We start from the raw sequence: 14,775 nt of genomic DNA, 5'->3' as shown, positions 1-14,775 counted from the left end.
CACCACAATAGGCTGGTTCAAATGAAACGCTGATACCACCTTAGGGAGAAATTGGGGACGAGTCCTCAACTCTGCCCTGTCCATATGAAAGATCAGATATGGGCTTTTACATGACAAAGCCGCCAATTCTGACACACGCCTAGCTGAAGCTAAGGCCAACAGCATGACCACCTTCCATGTGAGATACTTTAGCTTCACGGTCTTAAGTGGCTCAAACCAGTGTGATTTCAGGAAATCCAACACAACGTTAAGATCCCAAGGTGCCACTGGAGGCACAAAAGGGGGCTGAATATGCAGCACTCCCTTAACAAACGTCTGAACTTCAGGCAGTGAAGCCAGTTCTTTTTGAAAGAAAATAGATAGGGCCGAAATCTGGACCTTTATGGACCCCAATTTTAGGCCCATAGTCACCCCTGACTGTAGGAAGTGCAGAAATCGACCCAGCTGGAATTCCTCTGTTGGGGCCTTCCTGGCCTCACACCAAGCAACATATTTCCGCCATATGCGGTGATCATGCTTTGCTGTCACATCCTTCCTAACTTTTATCAGCGTAGGAATCACTTCATCCGGAATGCCCTTTTCCGTTAGGATCCGGCGTTCAACCGCCATGCCGTCAAACGCAGCCGAGGTAAGTCTTGGAACAGACAGGGCCCCTGCTGTAACAGGTCCTGTCTGAGAGGCAGAGGCCATGGGTCCTCGGAGATCATTTCTTTTAGTTCTGGGTACCAAGTTCTTCTTGGCCAATCCGGAACGATGAGTATAGTTCTTACTCCTCTCTTTCTTACTATCCTCAGTACCTTTGGTATGAGAGGAATAGGAGGGAACACATAAACCGACTGGTACACCCACGGTGTCACTAGTGCGTCCACAGCTATCGCCTGAGGGTCCCGTGACCTGGCGCAATATTTTTTAGCTTTTTGTTGAGGCGGGACGCCATCATGTCCACCTGTGGCAGTTCCCAACGATTTACAATCTGTGTGAAGACTTCTTGATGAAGTCCCCACTCTCCCGGGTGGAGGTCGTGCCTGCTGAGGAAGTCTGCTTCCCAGTTGTCCACTCCCGGAATGAACACTGCTGACAGTGCTAGCACGTGATTCTCCGCCCATCGAAGAATCCTTGTGGCTTCTGCCATTGCCATCCTGCTTCTTGTGCCACCCTGGCGGTTTACATGGGCGACCGCCGTGATGTTGTCTGACTGAATCAGTACTGATTGGTTTTGAAGCAGGGGCTCTGCGTGACTCAGGGCGTTGTAGATGGCCCTTAGTTCCAATATATTTATATGTAGAGAAGTCTCCAGACTTGACCACTGTCCTTGGAAGTTTCTTCCCTGAGTGACTGCCCATCATCCTCGGAAGCTTGCATCCGTGGTCACCAGGACCCAGTCCTGTATGCCGAACCTGCGTCCCTCGAGAAGATGAGCACTCTGCAGCCACCACAGCAGAGACACCCTGGCCCTTGGGGACAGGGTGATCAACCGATGCATCTGAAGATGCGATCCGGACCATTTGTCCAACAGATCCCACTGAAAGATCCTTGCATGGAACCTGCCGAAGGGAATTGCTTCGTAAGAAGCCACCATCTTTCCCAGGACTCGCGTGCAGTGATGCACCGACACCTGTTTTGGTTTCAGGAGATCCCTGACCAGAGATGACAATTCCTGGGCCTTCTCCTCCGGGAGAAACACCTTCTTCTGTTCTGTGTCCAGAATCATACCCAGGAAAAGCAGACGCGTCGTAGGAATCAGCTGCGACTTTGGGATATTCAGAATCCAGCCATGCCGTTGCAACACTTCCTGAGAGAGTGCTACGCTGACCAACAACTGCTCTTTGGACCTCGCCTTTATGAGGAGATCGTCCAAGTACGGGATAATTATAACTCCCTTTCTTCGAAGGAGTATCATCATTTCGGCCATTACCTTGGTAAATATTCTCGGAGCCGTGGAGAGACCAAACGGCAACGTCTGGAATTGGTAATGACCGTTCTGTACCACAAACCTGAGGTTTTCCTGGTGAGGTGGGAAAATGGGGACATGCAAGTAAGCATCCTTGATGTCCAGCGACACCATAAAATCCCCCTCTTCCAGGCTTGCAATAACCGCCCTGAGCGATTCCATTTTGAACTTGAACTTCTTTATATAAGTGTTCAAGGATTTTCAATTTAAAATGGGTCTCACCGAACCGTCCGGTTTCGGTACCACAAACATTGTGGAATAGTAACCCCTTCCCTGTTGAAGGAGGGGGACCTTGATTATCACCTGCTGGAGGAACAGCTTGTGAATTGCCGCCAGTACTATCTCCCTTTCCCTGGGAGGAGCTGGCAAGGCTGATTTGAGGTAACGGCGAGGGGGAGTCGCCTCGAACTCCAGCTTGTATCCCTGAGATACAATTTGTACAGCCCAGAGATCCACTTGTGAGCGAACCCACTGGTTGCTGAAGTTTCGGAGACGCGCCCCCACCGCACCTGGCTCCGCCAGTGGAGCCCCAACGTCATGCGGTGGACTTAGTGGAAGCAGGGGAGGATTTTTGTTCCTGGGAACTGGCTGCCTGGTGCAGCTTCTTTCCTCTACCCCTGCCTCTGGCCAGAAAGGATGCGCCTCTGACCCGCTTGCCTTTCTGAGGCCGAAAGGACTGCATTTGACAATACGGTGCTTTCTTAGGCTGTGAGGGAACCTGAGGTAAAAAAGTCGACTTCCCAGCTGTTGCTGTGGATACGAGGTTCGAGAGACCGTCCCCGAACAATTCCTCACCCTTATAAGGCAAAACCTCCATGTGTTTTTTAGAATCAGCATCACCTGTCCACTGCCGAGTCCATAATACTCTCCTGGCAGAAACGGACATTGCATTAATTCTAGATGCCAGCAGGCAAATGTCCCTCTGGGCATCCCGCATATATAAGACGACGTCTTTTATATGTTCCATGGTTAGCAAAATAGTATCCCTGTCGAGGGAATCAATGTTGTCTGACAGGGTATCAGTCCATGCTGCTGCAGCACTACACATCCATGCTGAAGCAATAGCAGGCCTCAGTAGAGTACCAGAGTGTGTATACACAGACTTCAGGATAGATAGCTTCCTGCTTTCTATCCGCAGGCTCCTTTAGGGCGGCCGTATCCTGAGACGGCAGTGCCACCCTTTTAGATAAGCGTGTGAGCGCCTTGTCCACCCTAGGGGATGTTTCCCAACGTAACCTATCCGTTGGCGGGAAAGGGTACGCCATCAGTAACCTCTTAGAAATCACTAGTTTCTTATCAGGGGAACTCCACGCTTCTTCACACAAATCATTTAATTCATCAGATGGGGGAAAAGTCACTAACTGCTTTTCCCCCCCAAACATAATACCCCTCTTGGTGGTAACCGGGTTAACGTCAGAAATGTTCAATACATCTTTCATTGCAGTAATCATGCATCGGATGGCCTTTGTAGACTGTACATTTGTCTCATCCTCATCTACACTGGAGTCAGACTCCGTGTCGACATCTGTGTCTACCATCTGAGCCAGAGGGCGTTTATGAGCCCCTGACGGCCTCTGAGTCGCCTGGGCAGGCGCGGGCTAAGACCCTGGCTGTCCCAAAGCTGCTGCGTCATCGAACCTTATATGTAAGGAGTTGACACTGTCGGTTAAGACCTTCCACATATCCATTCAATCAGGTGTCGGCCCCGTAGGGGGCGACACCACACTAATCTGCCCCTGCTCCGTCTCCACGTAACCCTCCTCATCAAACATGTCGACACAGCAGTACCGACACACCGCACACACACAGGGAATGCTCTGACTGAGGACAGGACCCCACAAAGTCCTTTGGGGAGACAGAGAGAGAGTATGCCAGCACACACCACAGCGCTATATAACACAGGGATGTACACTATAATAAGTGATTTTTCCCAATAGCTGCTTACTTATCTAATTTGCGCCTAAATTTAAGTGCCCCCCCTCTCTTTTTTACCCTTCTTGTATCCAGATACTGCAGGGGAGAGCCTGGGGAGCTGCTTCCAGCAGAGCTGTGAAGGGAAAATGGCGCTGGTGTGCTGAGGAAGAAGGACCCGCCCCCTCAGCGGCGGGCTTCTGTCCCGCGTTTTGTGTGACTTAATGGCGGGGGGTTTGCACACATATACAGTGCCAGACTGTATTATGTGTATAATTTGTGCCAAAAGATATTATAATTGCTGCCCAGGGCGCGCCCCCCCCCCCAGCGCCCTGCACCCTACAGTGACCGGAGTGTGTGGTGTGCTGTGGGAGCAATGGCGCACAGCTGCAGTGCTGTGCGCTACCTTAATGAAGACAGGAGTCTTCAGCCGCCGTTTTCGTCGTTCTCTTCTGTCTTCTGGCTCTGCAAGGGGGACGGCGGCGCGGCTCCGGGAACGGACGATCGAGGTCAGGCCTTGTGTTCGAACCCTCTGGAGCTAATGGTGTCCAGTAGCCTAAGAAGCACAAGCTAGCTGCAAGCAGGTAGGTTTGCTTCTCTCCCCTCAGTCCCACGTAGCAGTGAGTCTGTTGCCAGCAGATCTCACTGAAAATAAAAAACCTAACAAATACTTTCTTTTCTAGCAAGCTCAGGAGAGTCCACTAGGTGCATCCAGCTCTGGCCGGGCACAGATTCTAACTGAGGTCTGGAGGAGGGGCATAGAGGGAGGAGCCAGTGCACACCAGATAGTACCTAATCTTTCTTTTAGAGTGCCCAGTCTCCTGCGGAGCCCGTCTATTCCCCATCGTCCTTACGGAGTTCCCAGCATCCACTAGGACGTCAGAGAAAAATGGTTTTACCCAGCAACCAACAAGATGCTTGTTTTCATTATCAGAACTATACTACACACATAACAGACTCTCATTGACTGTCATGGACCAGCTCCACCATATTCCTTTACACTAGTTTCCATAAATCTCCCCAAGGTTTGTTGTGTGGCTACAATGTAGAACAGGTAGAACGAGATTGCTGTAGAGGAAATAATACAGTAGACAATGTGGCTGCATAAGATTAATAATGCAGATTAGCAGGGGTCTGCATGATGCAATCCTGAACTCATGTACTTTACATTACCATCTACAATCAGCTCAACAGCAGTCAGGATCAGTAATTATAACACCTCCATGGCAATTACGAATAGGTTACATTTCCAACTTTGCAGATCAAAGATTTTCCACAGCAATTTAAGTTATTAATCAACAAAAGCAGCAAAAAGGGAAAAATCATGACGTACTTATCCAGTATGCACTGCACCAGTAAACTTTCAACGTCCGCTACATCTATATTGAGCTCCTGGACAAAAGGATAGTGAAAGAATAGGTTATGGTAAATTAAACGTTTATAACATTATATTTGTACTAAACTTAAAATTGTGAAATCAGTAAAAAGGAAAAAAACTAACAGTTATTACTGAAGAAAAAAAAAAAAAAAGTAGAGGGCAGTAATAATCAGGGTCACTTCTGACATTACATTATACATAAGCAATACACCCCTAGTGTATGGTCCGAAACATCTTACTGATCTCTAAATCACTTGGTCTAAAATAAAATTTACATTTATGACAAAATCCGTGGAAAAATATTTTTGTGTGAAAAGTCACAGATAGGGGGGATATGGCGCTAAACGCAGCAACATAACATGTGTCCGTCTATTTTATCATTGTACAGCACAAGGTTTCCGACTTTGGAGACTTTAGGCCAACTTTTTTTTTTTTTTTGCGGAATTCTACTTCCCATGTGCTAATTAGTGTCCCTACTAAACTTAGTGACATTCTAGTTGTTAGATCAAACGAAAGACAACTCTGGGAGTACGTTTACTCATAGCCGTTTAATTATGGCGTGTGTGTGTATATGTATATATATATGTGTGTGTGTGTGTGTGTGTATATTTATATGTATGTGTGTGTGTGTGTGTGTGTGTGTGTGTGTGTGTGTGTATATATATATATATATATATTCAATATATTTTAGAATTGAGGGGTCCCTGCTATATATTATTGTAATGTGGTAAAATGAAAGCTGTTCTATTATTACTGAAATCTAATTTGTGGCATGGACCTCTTTTAGCATAACTGATTATGGATTTGTTTGGAAGATATGTTTGTTCACGTAGACTATAGCAGAACTGTGAATGCAATACTCGGGCACACCCACCAATGATAAAGCTCCAAAGGTCAAAAGAGCAAGATTATACATAAATGTTAAGAACATGACGGTGAGAAGGAAAGGTTATAAGTTACAATGTTACCATATGTACTATTGTGTCACAATCTGTAAAAGCATGAATAGATGAAAGATTGCACCTTATTCTGTTACAGTGGTTTAATGTGTAACTAATACATAATGATACAAAACATTCAACATCTAAATATAGATCAAGCAAAAATGTCGGTTACAAGAGCAGCCTTTGCTTATTTCACCTAGTATAGAATAGAGAGGACTTTACTCATTAAAAAAAACTGAATAAACCAGTTAAATTGAGGTAAACAGTCTGACTATTTCTTTCCTTCTCGCAATTGAATTTAAAAAGGTGTTAATACTACAATATATAGGGAAACTTCCATTTAATGCAGGTGTAAGGATAATGTAAAGTTAAGGAATCCTAAAGAGCCAGTGCAGACATGAACTCTTTAAATATTACCATCAAGAGTTTATTAAAAATGATGCTTACTACTCCCCCCATTCACCATGGATCCTATGCAGTCACATGCCAGGATTTTCTATACCTATTTCACCCTGCTCGTTGGGAGTTTGTGACTGAAGGAGTCTGCCCTGATCTTAACACCCCGCAGAGGAGCTGGCTGATATTCCCACACAGACCCCTACTTTAACTGCAAACCTCACATTCTAATACACACTTCAAGCTTGTCTCCTGGAATGTGGGAGGCCTTAGCTCACCGGTGAAATTAAAATGAGTGGTCACCCATTTGAAACTGTTTTCCTCCTCAAACTGTTTTTCTTCAGAAGACACACTGGGTGTCAGGCAGCGGGTCCTCCCTGTGCGCGCCATGGTTGGGTCAGTGCATTTCTGCAGATATTCAGAGGAAGGACAGAGGAGTGGCAATTTTGTTTCTATCCTCCACTCAGTGGCTGACCCTAAAGGCCGCTACCTCATTCTTAACATAGTGTGGTGTGCTCAGTACACTTTGGTAAACATTTATGCCCCCAATGTTGCCACCTCTGATTTTCTACTAGACATTACTTGCCTTCTAGCACAATGCTCCAACTTCCCCCTTATTGCAGGTGGAAACGTTACATTGGATGATCCTCTCCTTGATCAACGGCTTCCCCCTAGATTCTCCAGCCCTTCTACGTGGAGACAAATTCGATCCTGCAAAGCCACTCTCCCCCTCACAGACATTTAGCACCCCTTATCCCCACGGACAAAACATTTACTTTCCTTTCTGGAGTACATCACTCTTGGTCATGCATTGATGCAATTTTACGAAGCGACCACCTTATCACCTCGGTACACCATACAGATATCCACAATATCTTAATTTCAGACCATGCCCTGATCTTGCCATGCCTTACTTGCGCTATACAAGCAGTTGGAACACGCCTAAGTTATCTTAATCAATCCACTGAATTCAGAGACTTTCTTACTACACACTGGACAAAAGTATTTTGGGGAGCATCCAAAGCAGTTCTTAAGGGTTCACATTATCGATTTTGTGTCCAACATAAAAAAAAAGTAGTCAGTTGCACAACACAACTCTTTGCATAATGCCTTATCACAGGCGCTGCGGGCCCATCTTGTGACTCTTTACATCACTACACACAAGCTAAGATGATTCTCTTTTCTCTCAGGCCAAAAGGGACTTGGTGTTCTCCAAGTTTAAGTACTTTCGCTGGGGTAACAAGACAGGCCATCTGTTAGCCACCATGGCCAAATCAGGGAAACTCCGCTGGTTCATCACAGCAAATAAACATCCACAAACAGGATTTCCTATAACAACCTCCCCCGATATTTAAAAACTTTTCGAATCCTATTATACCAACTTGCAGCTATTTCCCAACTTCAGTTACATAAAACTCCAGGTCCCAATGGCTTGTCCAATGAATACAGCAAACTACTAAAGCCACATAATGCCCCTACTCTAGTAGAGTAGTTCAATGAAATTCTCCATAACCACGCTCCCATTTCACACTTTAACTATGCCACTAACATTTTGCTTCCCAAGCCTCAACGAGGCCCTCAGTTGCTTAAATCTTACAGCCCCATTACTTTGCTCAACACAGATATTAAATTGCTTGACATAATTATGGCTGACAGACTCCACCTTATTCTTCCCCCAGGTTCTCACTACCCACCAGCTTAGTTTTCTGCGGAACAGACACTGTCGAGGTGGAAAGGGCTGCTATTTGCTGCTGTGGTTGTTTCCTCTCAAGAGGCTCACACCCCAAACACTTTAATGAATTTGTTTAGATACAATCAAAGCATTGGATACTGTTCTTTGGCCACATTTGTTTTCAATGCTCTCATTGAACTTTCATCCTGTTTTTATAGATTTAATTTAATACCTTCATAAGACACTAGCTAACTTTTTATTGCTTAATGGATATTGTGGCGATACTCTAATCATGTCCCATGGAACCCGCCAAGGTTGTCCATTTTCGCCACTTCTGTTCATCATTGCTAGTGACCCCCTTCTACACATACTGCAGAATGATGCTCAAGAGAAATAAATCAAACCGCCTTTGTGGATGACACTCTAATATACATTTCCAACCCCTCATTCGGAGGTGAGCAAACTTTATTTTTTTAAGTTCTAATTTGATTTAATTGTAACTTTCATACTTGTTTTGTCATCTACTGGGCCTACTTATGTTTGCTTTTTTCTGTGACTGAATGACCATATATCCATCTGTCGAAAAAACGGTCATGCTCAAATTGGTCTGTTTGTACTTCATCATGCTGGGTGTTTCTATAACTATACACACATTTTGATGCAATATGTTCAGTGTATTTTGAACTATAAATTGCTTCAACTAAAATATATAATTAAAAAAAGGATGCTTACTTTCACGCTTACAAAGAATATATGAGTCTTGGCTAAGATAGTAGAAAAAAATATATTTGCTACAGAACAGACTAGCCTATGCTGACCTACTACAGTTCAGTCTGTAAGCTAAAATGTACTAATCATTATTAAAGGAGACTTACCATAGTTAAATCTCTTTCTGCGAGGTACACTGGGTTCCACAGGGAACACATCAGGGTGTAGAGTTGGATCTTGATCCGAGGCACCAACAGGCTAAAGCTTTGACTGTTCCCAGGATGCATTGCACCGCCTCCTCTATAACCCCGCCTCCAGACACTGGTGTTCAGTTTTGCTAACCAGTCCAATGCAGTAGCAGGTAAAAAAAAGACGGCAGATGTTAGTCACATAGAACCACATTCTCACGACAGGAGAAGGGACCAGCAGCTAATGCCATACAAACCCAAACAAGCTAAATGGGTTAGGGTGGGGGCCCTGTGGAACCCAGTGTATCTCGCAGAAAGAGATTTAACTATGGTAAGTCTACCATAAATCTCCTTTTCTGCAGTGAGGTACACTGTGTTCCACAGGAAATACATCGGGGATGTCCTAAAGCAGTTCCTCATGGGAGGGGACGCACCGTAGTGGGCACAAGAACCTGGCGTCCAAAGGAAGCATCCCGGGAAGCGGAAGTATCAAAGGCATAGAACCTAATGAACGTGTTCACTAAGGACCACGCAGCGGTCTTGCACAATTGTTCAGCGAACGTGCCTCGGCGGGCCGTCCAAGAAAGTCCAACAGACAGAGTAGAATGGGCTTTGACAGCAGTAGGAGCTGGACGTCCAGCCTGCGCATAGGCTTGTGCAATCATTCTAATCCATCTGGCCAAGGTTTGCTTTTTCGCAGGCCAGCCAAGTTTGTGAAACCAAAAAAGTACAAAAAGGGTATGTGACCTCCTGATAGAGGCAGTCCTCTCCACATAAATACGGAGAGCCCTTACCACATCCAAAGACCGCTCTCTGGAGGACCAACCAGAAGAGATAAAAGCCGTAACCACAATCACTTGGTTAAGATGGAAAGATGACACCACCATAGGTAGATAACTGGGGCGAGTTCTAAGAACTGACCGGTCACTGTGAAAAATCAGAAAGGGTGGACGACAGAACAAAGCGCCTAAGTCCGACACCCTCCTAACAGAGGTAATAGCCAGCAGAAAGACGACCTTAAGCGTAAGGCATTTAAGGTCCACAGACTCAAGAGGTTCAAATGGATGGCATTCAAGACAACCGACAGATCCCATGGAGCCACAGGAGGGACATAGGGAGGCTGAATCCGTGAAATACCCTGAGTGAAAGTATGAACGTCCGGAATAGAAGCAATTTTCCTCTGAAACCACACCGACAAGTCATATATATGAACCTTGAGGAAGGCCAGACTAAGGCCTAAGTCCAGGCCTTGTTGCAGAAAATAGGATTTTGGTACTTACCAGATAAATCCTTTTCTTTGAATCCATAGGGGGCACTGGAGTACTCTTGGGATATGGACGGTTCCACTGGAACTAGGCACTGAACAGTTAAACTTTGACTATACCTCCCCTCCATATCCCAGAGTACCTCAGTGTTTTTTACTGAGCCGAACTGGAGCTATAGAGGTTGACAATGGAGAAATACATATAACAAAACTGGACAACAATAAAGTTGACACCAACAAAAAATGACAACTAACAGTTGACACCAACCCGACAGAGGGGGTTATTCAGAGTTGTTCGCTCGGTATTTTTCTTTGCATCGCAGCGATTTTCCGCTAACTGCGCATGCGCAATGTTCGCACTGCGACTGCGCCAAGTAAATTTGCTATGCAGTTAGGTATTTTACTCACGGCATTACGAGGTTTTTTCTTCGTTCTGGTGATCGTAGTGTGATTGACAGGAAGTGGGTGTTTCTGGGCGGAAACAGGCCGGCCGTTTTATGGGTATGGGAGTGTGTGAAAAAACGCTACCGTTTCTGGGAAAAACGCGGGAGTGGCTGGAGAAACGGAGGTGTGTCTGGGCGAACGCTGGGTGTGTTTATGATGTCAAACCAGAAACGACAAGAACTGAACTGATCGCAGATGCCGAGTAAGTTTGAAGCTACTCAGAAACTGCTAAGAAGTGTCTAATCGCAATTTTGCTAATCTTTCGTTCGCAATTTTGATAAGCTAAGATTCATTCCCAGTAGGCGGCGGCTTAGCGTGTGCAAAGCTGATAAAAGCAGCTTGCAAGCGAACAACTCGGAATGACCACCAGAATTTCTAATTTGAAACAGTCGGTATGAGTGTGTTACCATAATATTCCCTGCACTTACCACAACCAGGTAATAACTGCTCTGGGTGGGCGTCCAGTGCCCCCTATGGATTCAAAGAAAAGGATTTATCTGGTAAGTACCAAAATCCTATTTTCTTTTTCATCCACTAGGGGTCACTGGAGTACTCTTGGGACGTACCAAAGTTTCCCCCGTGGGCGGGAGAGCTATTTGGCACTTGTAACACTAAACGGCCAAAGCTAGATGCGGATGCCGCAAAAGTATCAAACTTATAAAAGCACACAAACGTGTGCACTGATGACCATGTAGCCGCCCGGCAAAGCTGTGTCGTAGAGGCTCCACGACCAGCTGCCCATGAAGTTCCAACAGAACGTGTGGAATGAGCTGTTACCGATGTAGGCGGCTGTAATCTAGCCTGAAGATAAGCCTGACGTATGGTCAGTTTTATCCATCTGGATAGGGTCTGCTTAGAGGCTGGCCAACCCCTCTTGGCAGCATCATAGAGAACAAACAACGTATCCGTTTTACGAAGTGTAGACGTTCGAGACACAAACGCGTAAAGCGCGTACCACATCCAGAGTTTCAGAATGTCCTAATAACACAGGAACTACTATTGGTTGGTTGATGTGAAAAGATGACACTACTTTTGGTAAGAAAGCGGGATTCGTCCGAAGTTCCGCTCTGTCATCATGAAACACCAAATATGGTGGCTTGCATGACAAGGCACCCAAATCTGAAACTCGCCTTGCCGAAGCCAAGGCTAGAAGAAAAATTGTTTTCCAAGTGAGAAATTTAATATCCACTTGTTGTAAGGGTTCAAAATGAAAAGACTGTAAGAAATCTAAAACCAGATTCAAGTCCCATGGCGCTGTAGGTGGAATGAATGGAGGCTGTTCTCTGAGGACACCCTGCATAAAGGTGTGTACTGATGGCAAAAGAGCCAATCGTCTTTGAAAGTAAATTGACAAAGCAGATATCTGCACTTTTAGTGTGGATAAACGTAGACCTCCATCTAATCCCATCTGTAGAAATAACAAAAGACGGGATAACTTGAAAGATGCAGTTGGAAACTTCCTAGCTTCACACCAACCTATATAGGCACGCCAAATTCTATAATAATGAGCTGCCGTCACCGGCTTCCTAGCTCGTAACATGGTTGAAATGACTGATTCTGGAATGCCCTCTCTTCTTAAGAGGGCGGTCTCAACAGCCACCCCGTCAAACGCAGCCGCGCTAAATCGGGGTAAAGAAACGGACCCTGTTGTAACAGGTCCGGACGTAGTGGGAGCGGCCAAGGATCGTCTGCGAGTAATCCGCGAAGATCCGAAAACCAAGCTCTCCGTGGCCAATGAGGCGCCACTAGTATGACTGTGACGAACTCTCTTTTGATCCGTTTTAGCAATAGAGGGAGCAGCAGAAACGGTGGAAACAGATATACTAGACTGTATGGCCACCTGACTGTGAGAGCATCCACCGCCACTGCCTCTGGATCTCTCGTTCTGGATACATACTGGGGCGTTTGAGGATTGTGGCGAGATGCCATCAAGTCCACCTGCGGGTAACCCCACCTCTGGACCAGCATGAGAAATACGTCTGGATTTAATGCCCATTCTCCTGGATGGAAATCCCGACGACTGAGATAATCCGCCTCCCAGTTGTCCACTCCGGGAATGAATACTGCCGACAATATCACTTGGTGATACTCGGCCCAATTGAGGATTCGAGCTACTTCCCGCATTGCCATGCGGCTTCTCATTCCGCCTTGTTTGTTGATGTATGCGACCGCCGTCGCATTGTCTGATTGCACCTGGACTGCCTGAGCCTGCAGCATGTGCACTGCCTGTCGTAACGCATTGTAAATTGCCCGGAGTTCCAGGACATTTATAGACAGCAATCTTTCGTGATCTGCCCAGAGACCCTGGAGCTGAAGATTCTGAACTACAGCTCCCCAACCTCTGAGACTTGCGTCTGCCGTGAGAATTATCCAATTCCAGGTGCTGCACTGTTTTCCTGCGGTTAGATTCTGTACCCTGAGCCACCAGAGTAGACACACTCTGGTCCTTGGAGACAACCTTACCCTGTAGTGAATCTGTAAGTGCGAGCCCGACCACTGTGCGAGCACATCCAGTTGAAAAGGACGTGAGTGAAACCTTCCGAACTGAAGTGCTTCGAAAGCCGCCACCATTGTGCCTAAGAGGCGTATGCACAAATGAACCGAGACTGTGCGTAGCTTGAGCACTAATTGTACCAGATGACGAATGACCTGTACTTTCTGTTCAGGTAGGTAGATCCTTTGGTCTACCGTATCAAGAATCATACCTAGGAATTGAAGTCGTTGGGACGGAACTAGATTTCTTGAAGTTGACAATCCAACCGTGGTGAACCAGTACATTGTATGTCAGCAATGCCTGTTGAAGGAGGATTTGTTGAGACGGAGCTTTGATGAGTAGATCGTCCAAGTATGGAACTATTATCACTCCTAGAGATCTGAGATGAGCTATCATCACAGACATCACCTTGGTGAATACCCGAGGCGCTGACGAGAGGACAAACGGTAGAGCCTGAAACTGGTAATGGTTCTGTCGTATTGCAAACCGCAAAAACCTTTGATGAGGAGGCCAAATCGGAATGTGTAAGTACGCATCCTTGAGATCCAGCGCAATCATAAACTCCTGTGGCTCTAGACCTGCAATTACTGATCGTAGAGATTCCATTTTGAATCTGTAGTAAGTGACGTACTGGTTGAGGCCCTTTAAGTTCAATATTGGCCTGACCGAGCCATCAGGCTTCGGTACCACAAACAGACTGGAATAATAACCCTGACCCTGTTGGTGCACAGGGACCGGAACCAAAACTGCTGCGTCCAGCAGAGACTGAATGGCAGTCTGCAGAATCGCCCTCTTGTCGTCCGACAGAGGCAGTCCTGTCCTGAAAAAACGCATTGGCGGGAGACAGTCGACCTGTTAAAACTAGATTGCGGATCCACCCATCTGTGGACGTCTGAAGCCACGCCAACTGGAATGACTGAAGACGTGCTCCTACAATAGGAGAACCGAGATGGGCTGGGAGCCCGTCATGCCACTGGCTTACCGGTGACTTTAGTATCCTGACGAGTGGTATTGGCTCGTTGGAAACTACGTCCCCGACCTCGTCTACCTGGTGTGGCCGTTCCCCTGCCACGCCCGCGAAAGGACTGAGGTGTAAAAGATTTGAACGCCGGTCCAGAATATCTTTTTCTAGGCACTGTTGGAGGAAATGGTAAGAAAACCGACTTCCCTCCCGTGGCCTCAGAAATCCATTTGTCCAATTCAGGACCGAATAACTTCTCGCCCTCATAAGGTAATGCTTCTATTCCTTTTTTGACCTCTGTCTCCGCTCGCCAAGAACGTAGCCAGAGCGCACGTCGTGCTGTGACTAGTGATGATGAAAGGCGAGAAGTGAGCTGACAGACGTCAGTAGAAGCTGTACATAAATAGTCAGCCGCTTCCCAGATTTGATCAGCGAGAAGTATAAGATGATCATCAGTTAAGGCA

At 46.3% G+C, this 14,775-nt stretch overlaps 1 protein-coding gene across 2 annotated transcripts in view; it reads right to left on the bottom strand.

Annotated features, from left to right (window-relative positions):
• The window catches only part of COPS2 (COP9 signalosome subunit 2), a 176,038-nt gene that overhangs the window by 30,910 nt on the left and 130,353 nt on the right, over positions 1–14,775 (bottom strand). For both annotated transcript variants that reach the window (XM_063926036.1, XM_063926037.1), the window contains exon 12: positions 5,196–5,254. In XM_063926036.1, coding sequence (XP_063782106.1) covers positions 5,196–5,254 — 59 coding nt within the window. The remainder of the gene's footprint in view (positions 1–5,195; positions 5,255–14,775) is intronic.

This window comes from Pseudophryne corroboree, chromosome 6 (assembly GCF_028390025.1).
Source record: "Pseudophryne corroboree isolate aPseCor3 chromosome 6, aPseCor3.hap2, whole genome shotgun sequence".
Taxonomy (NCBI): Eukaryota; Metazoa; Chordata; class Amphibia; order Anura; family Myobatrachidae; genus Pseudophryne; species Pseudophryne corroboree.
The sequence above is the reverse complement of the archived record's forward strand: the minus strand, read 5'-3'. Positions and strand labels throughout refer to the sequence as shown.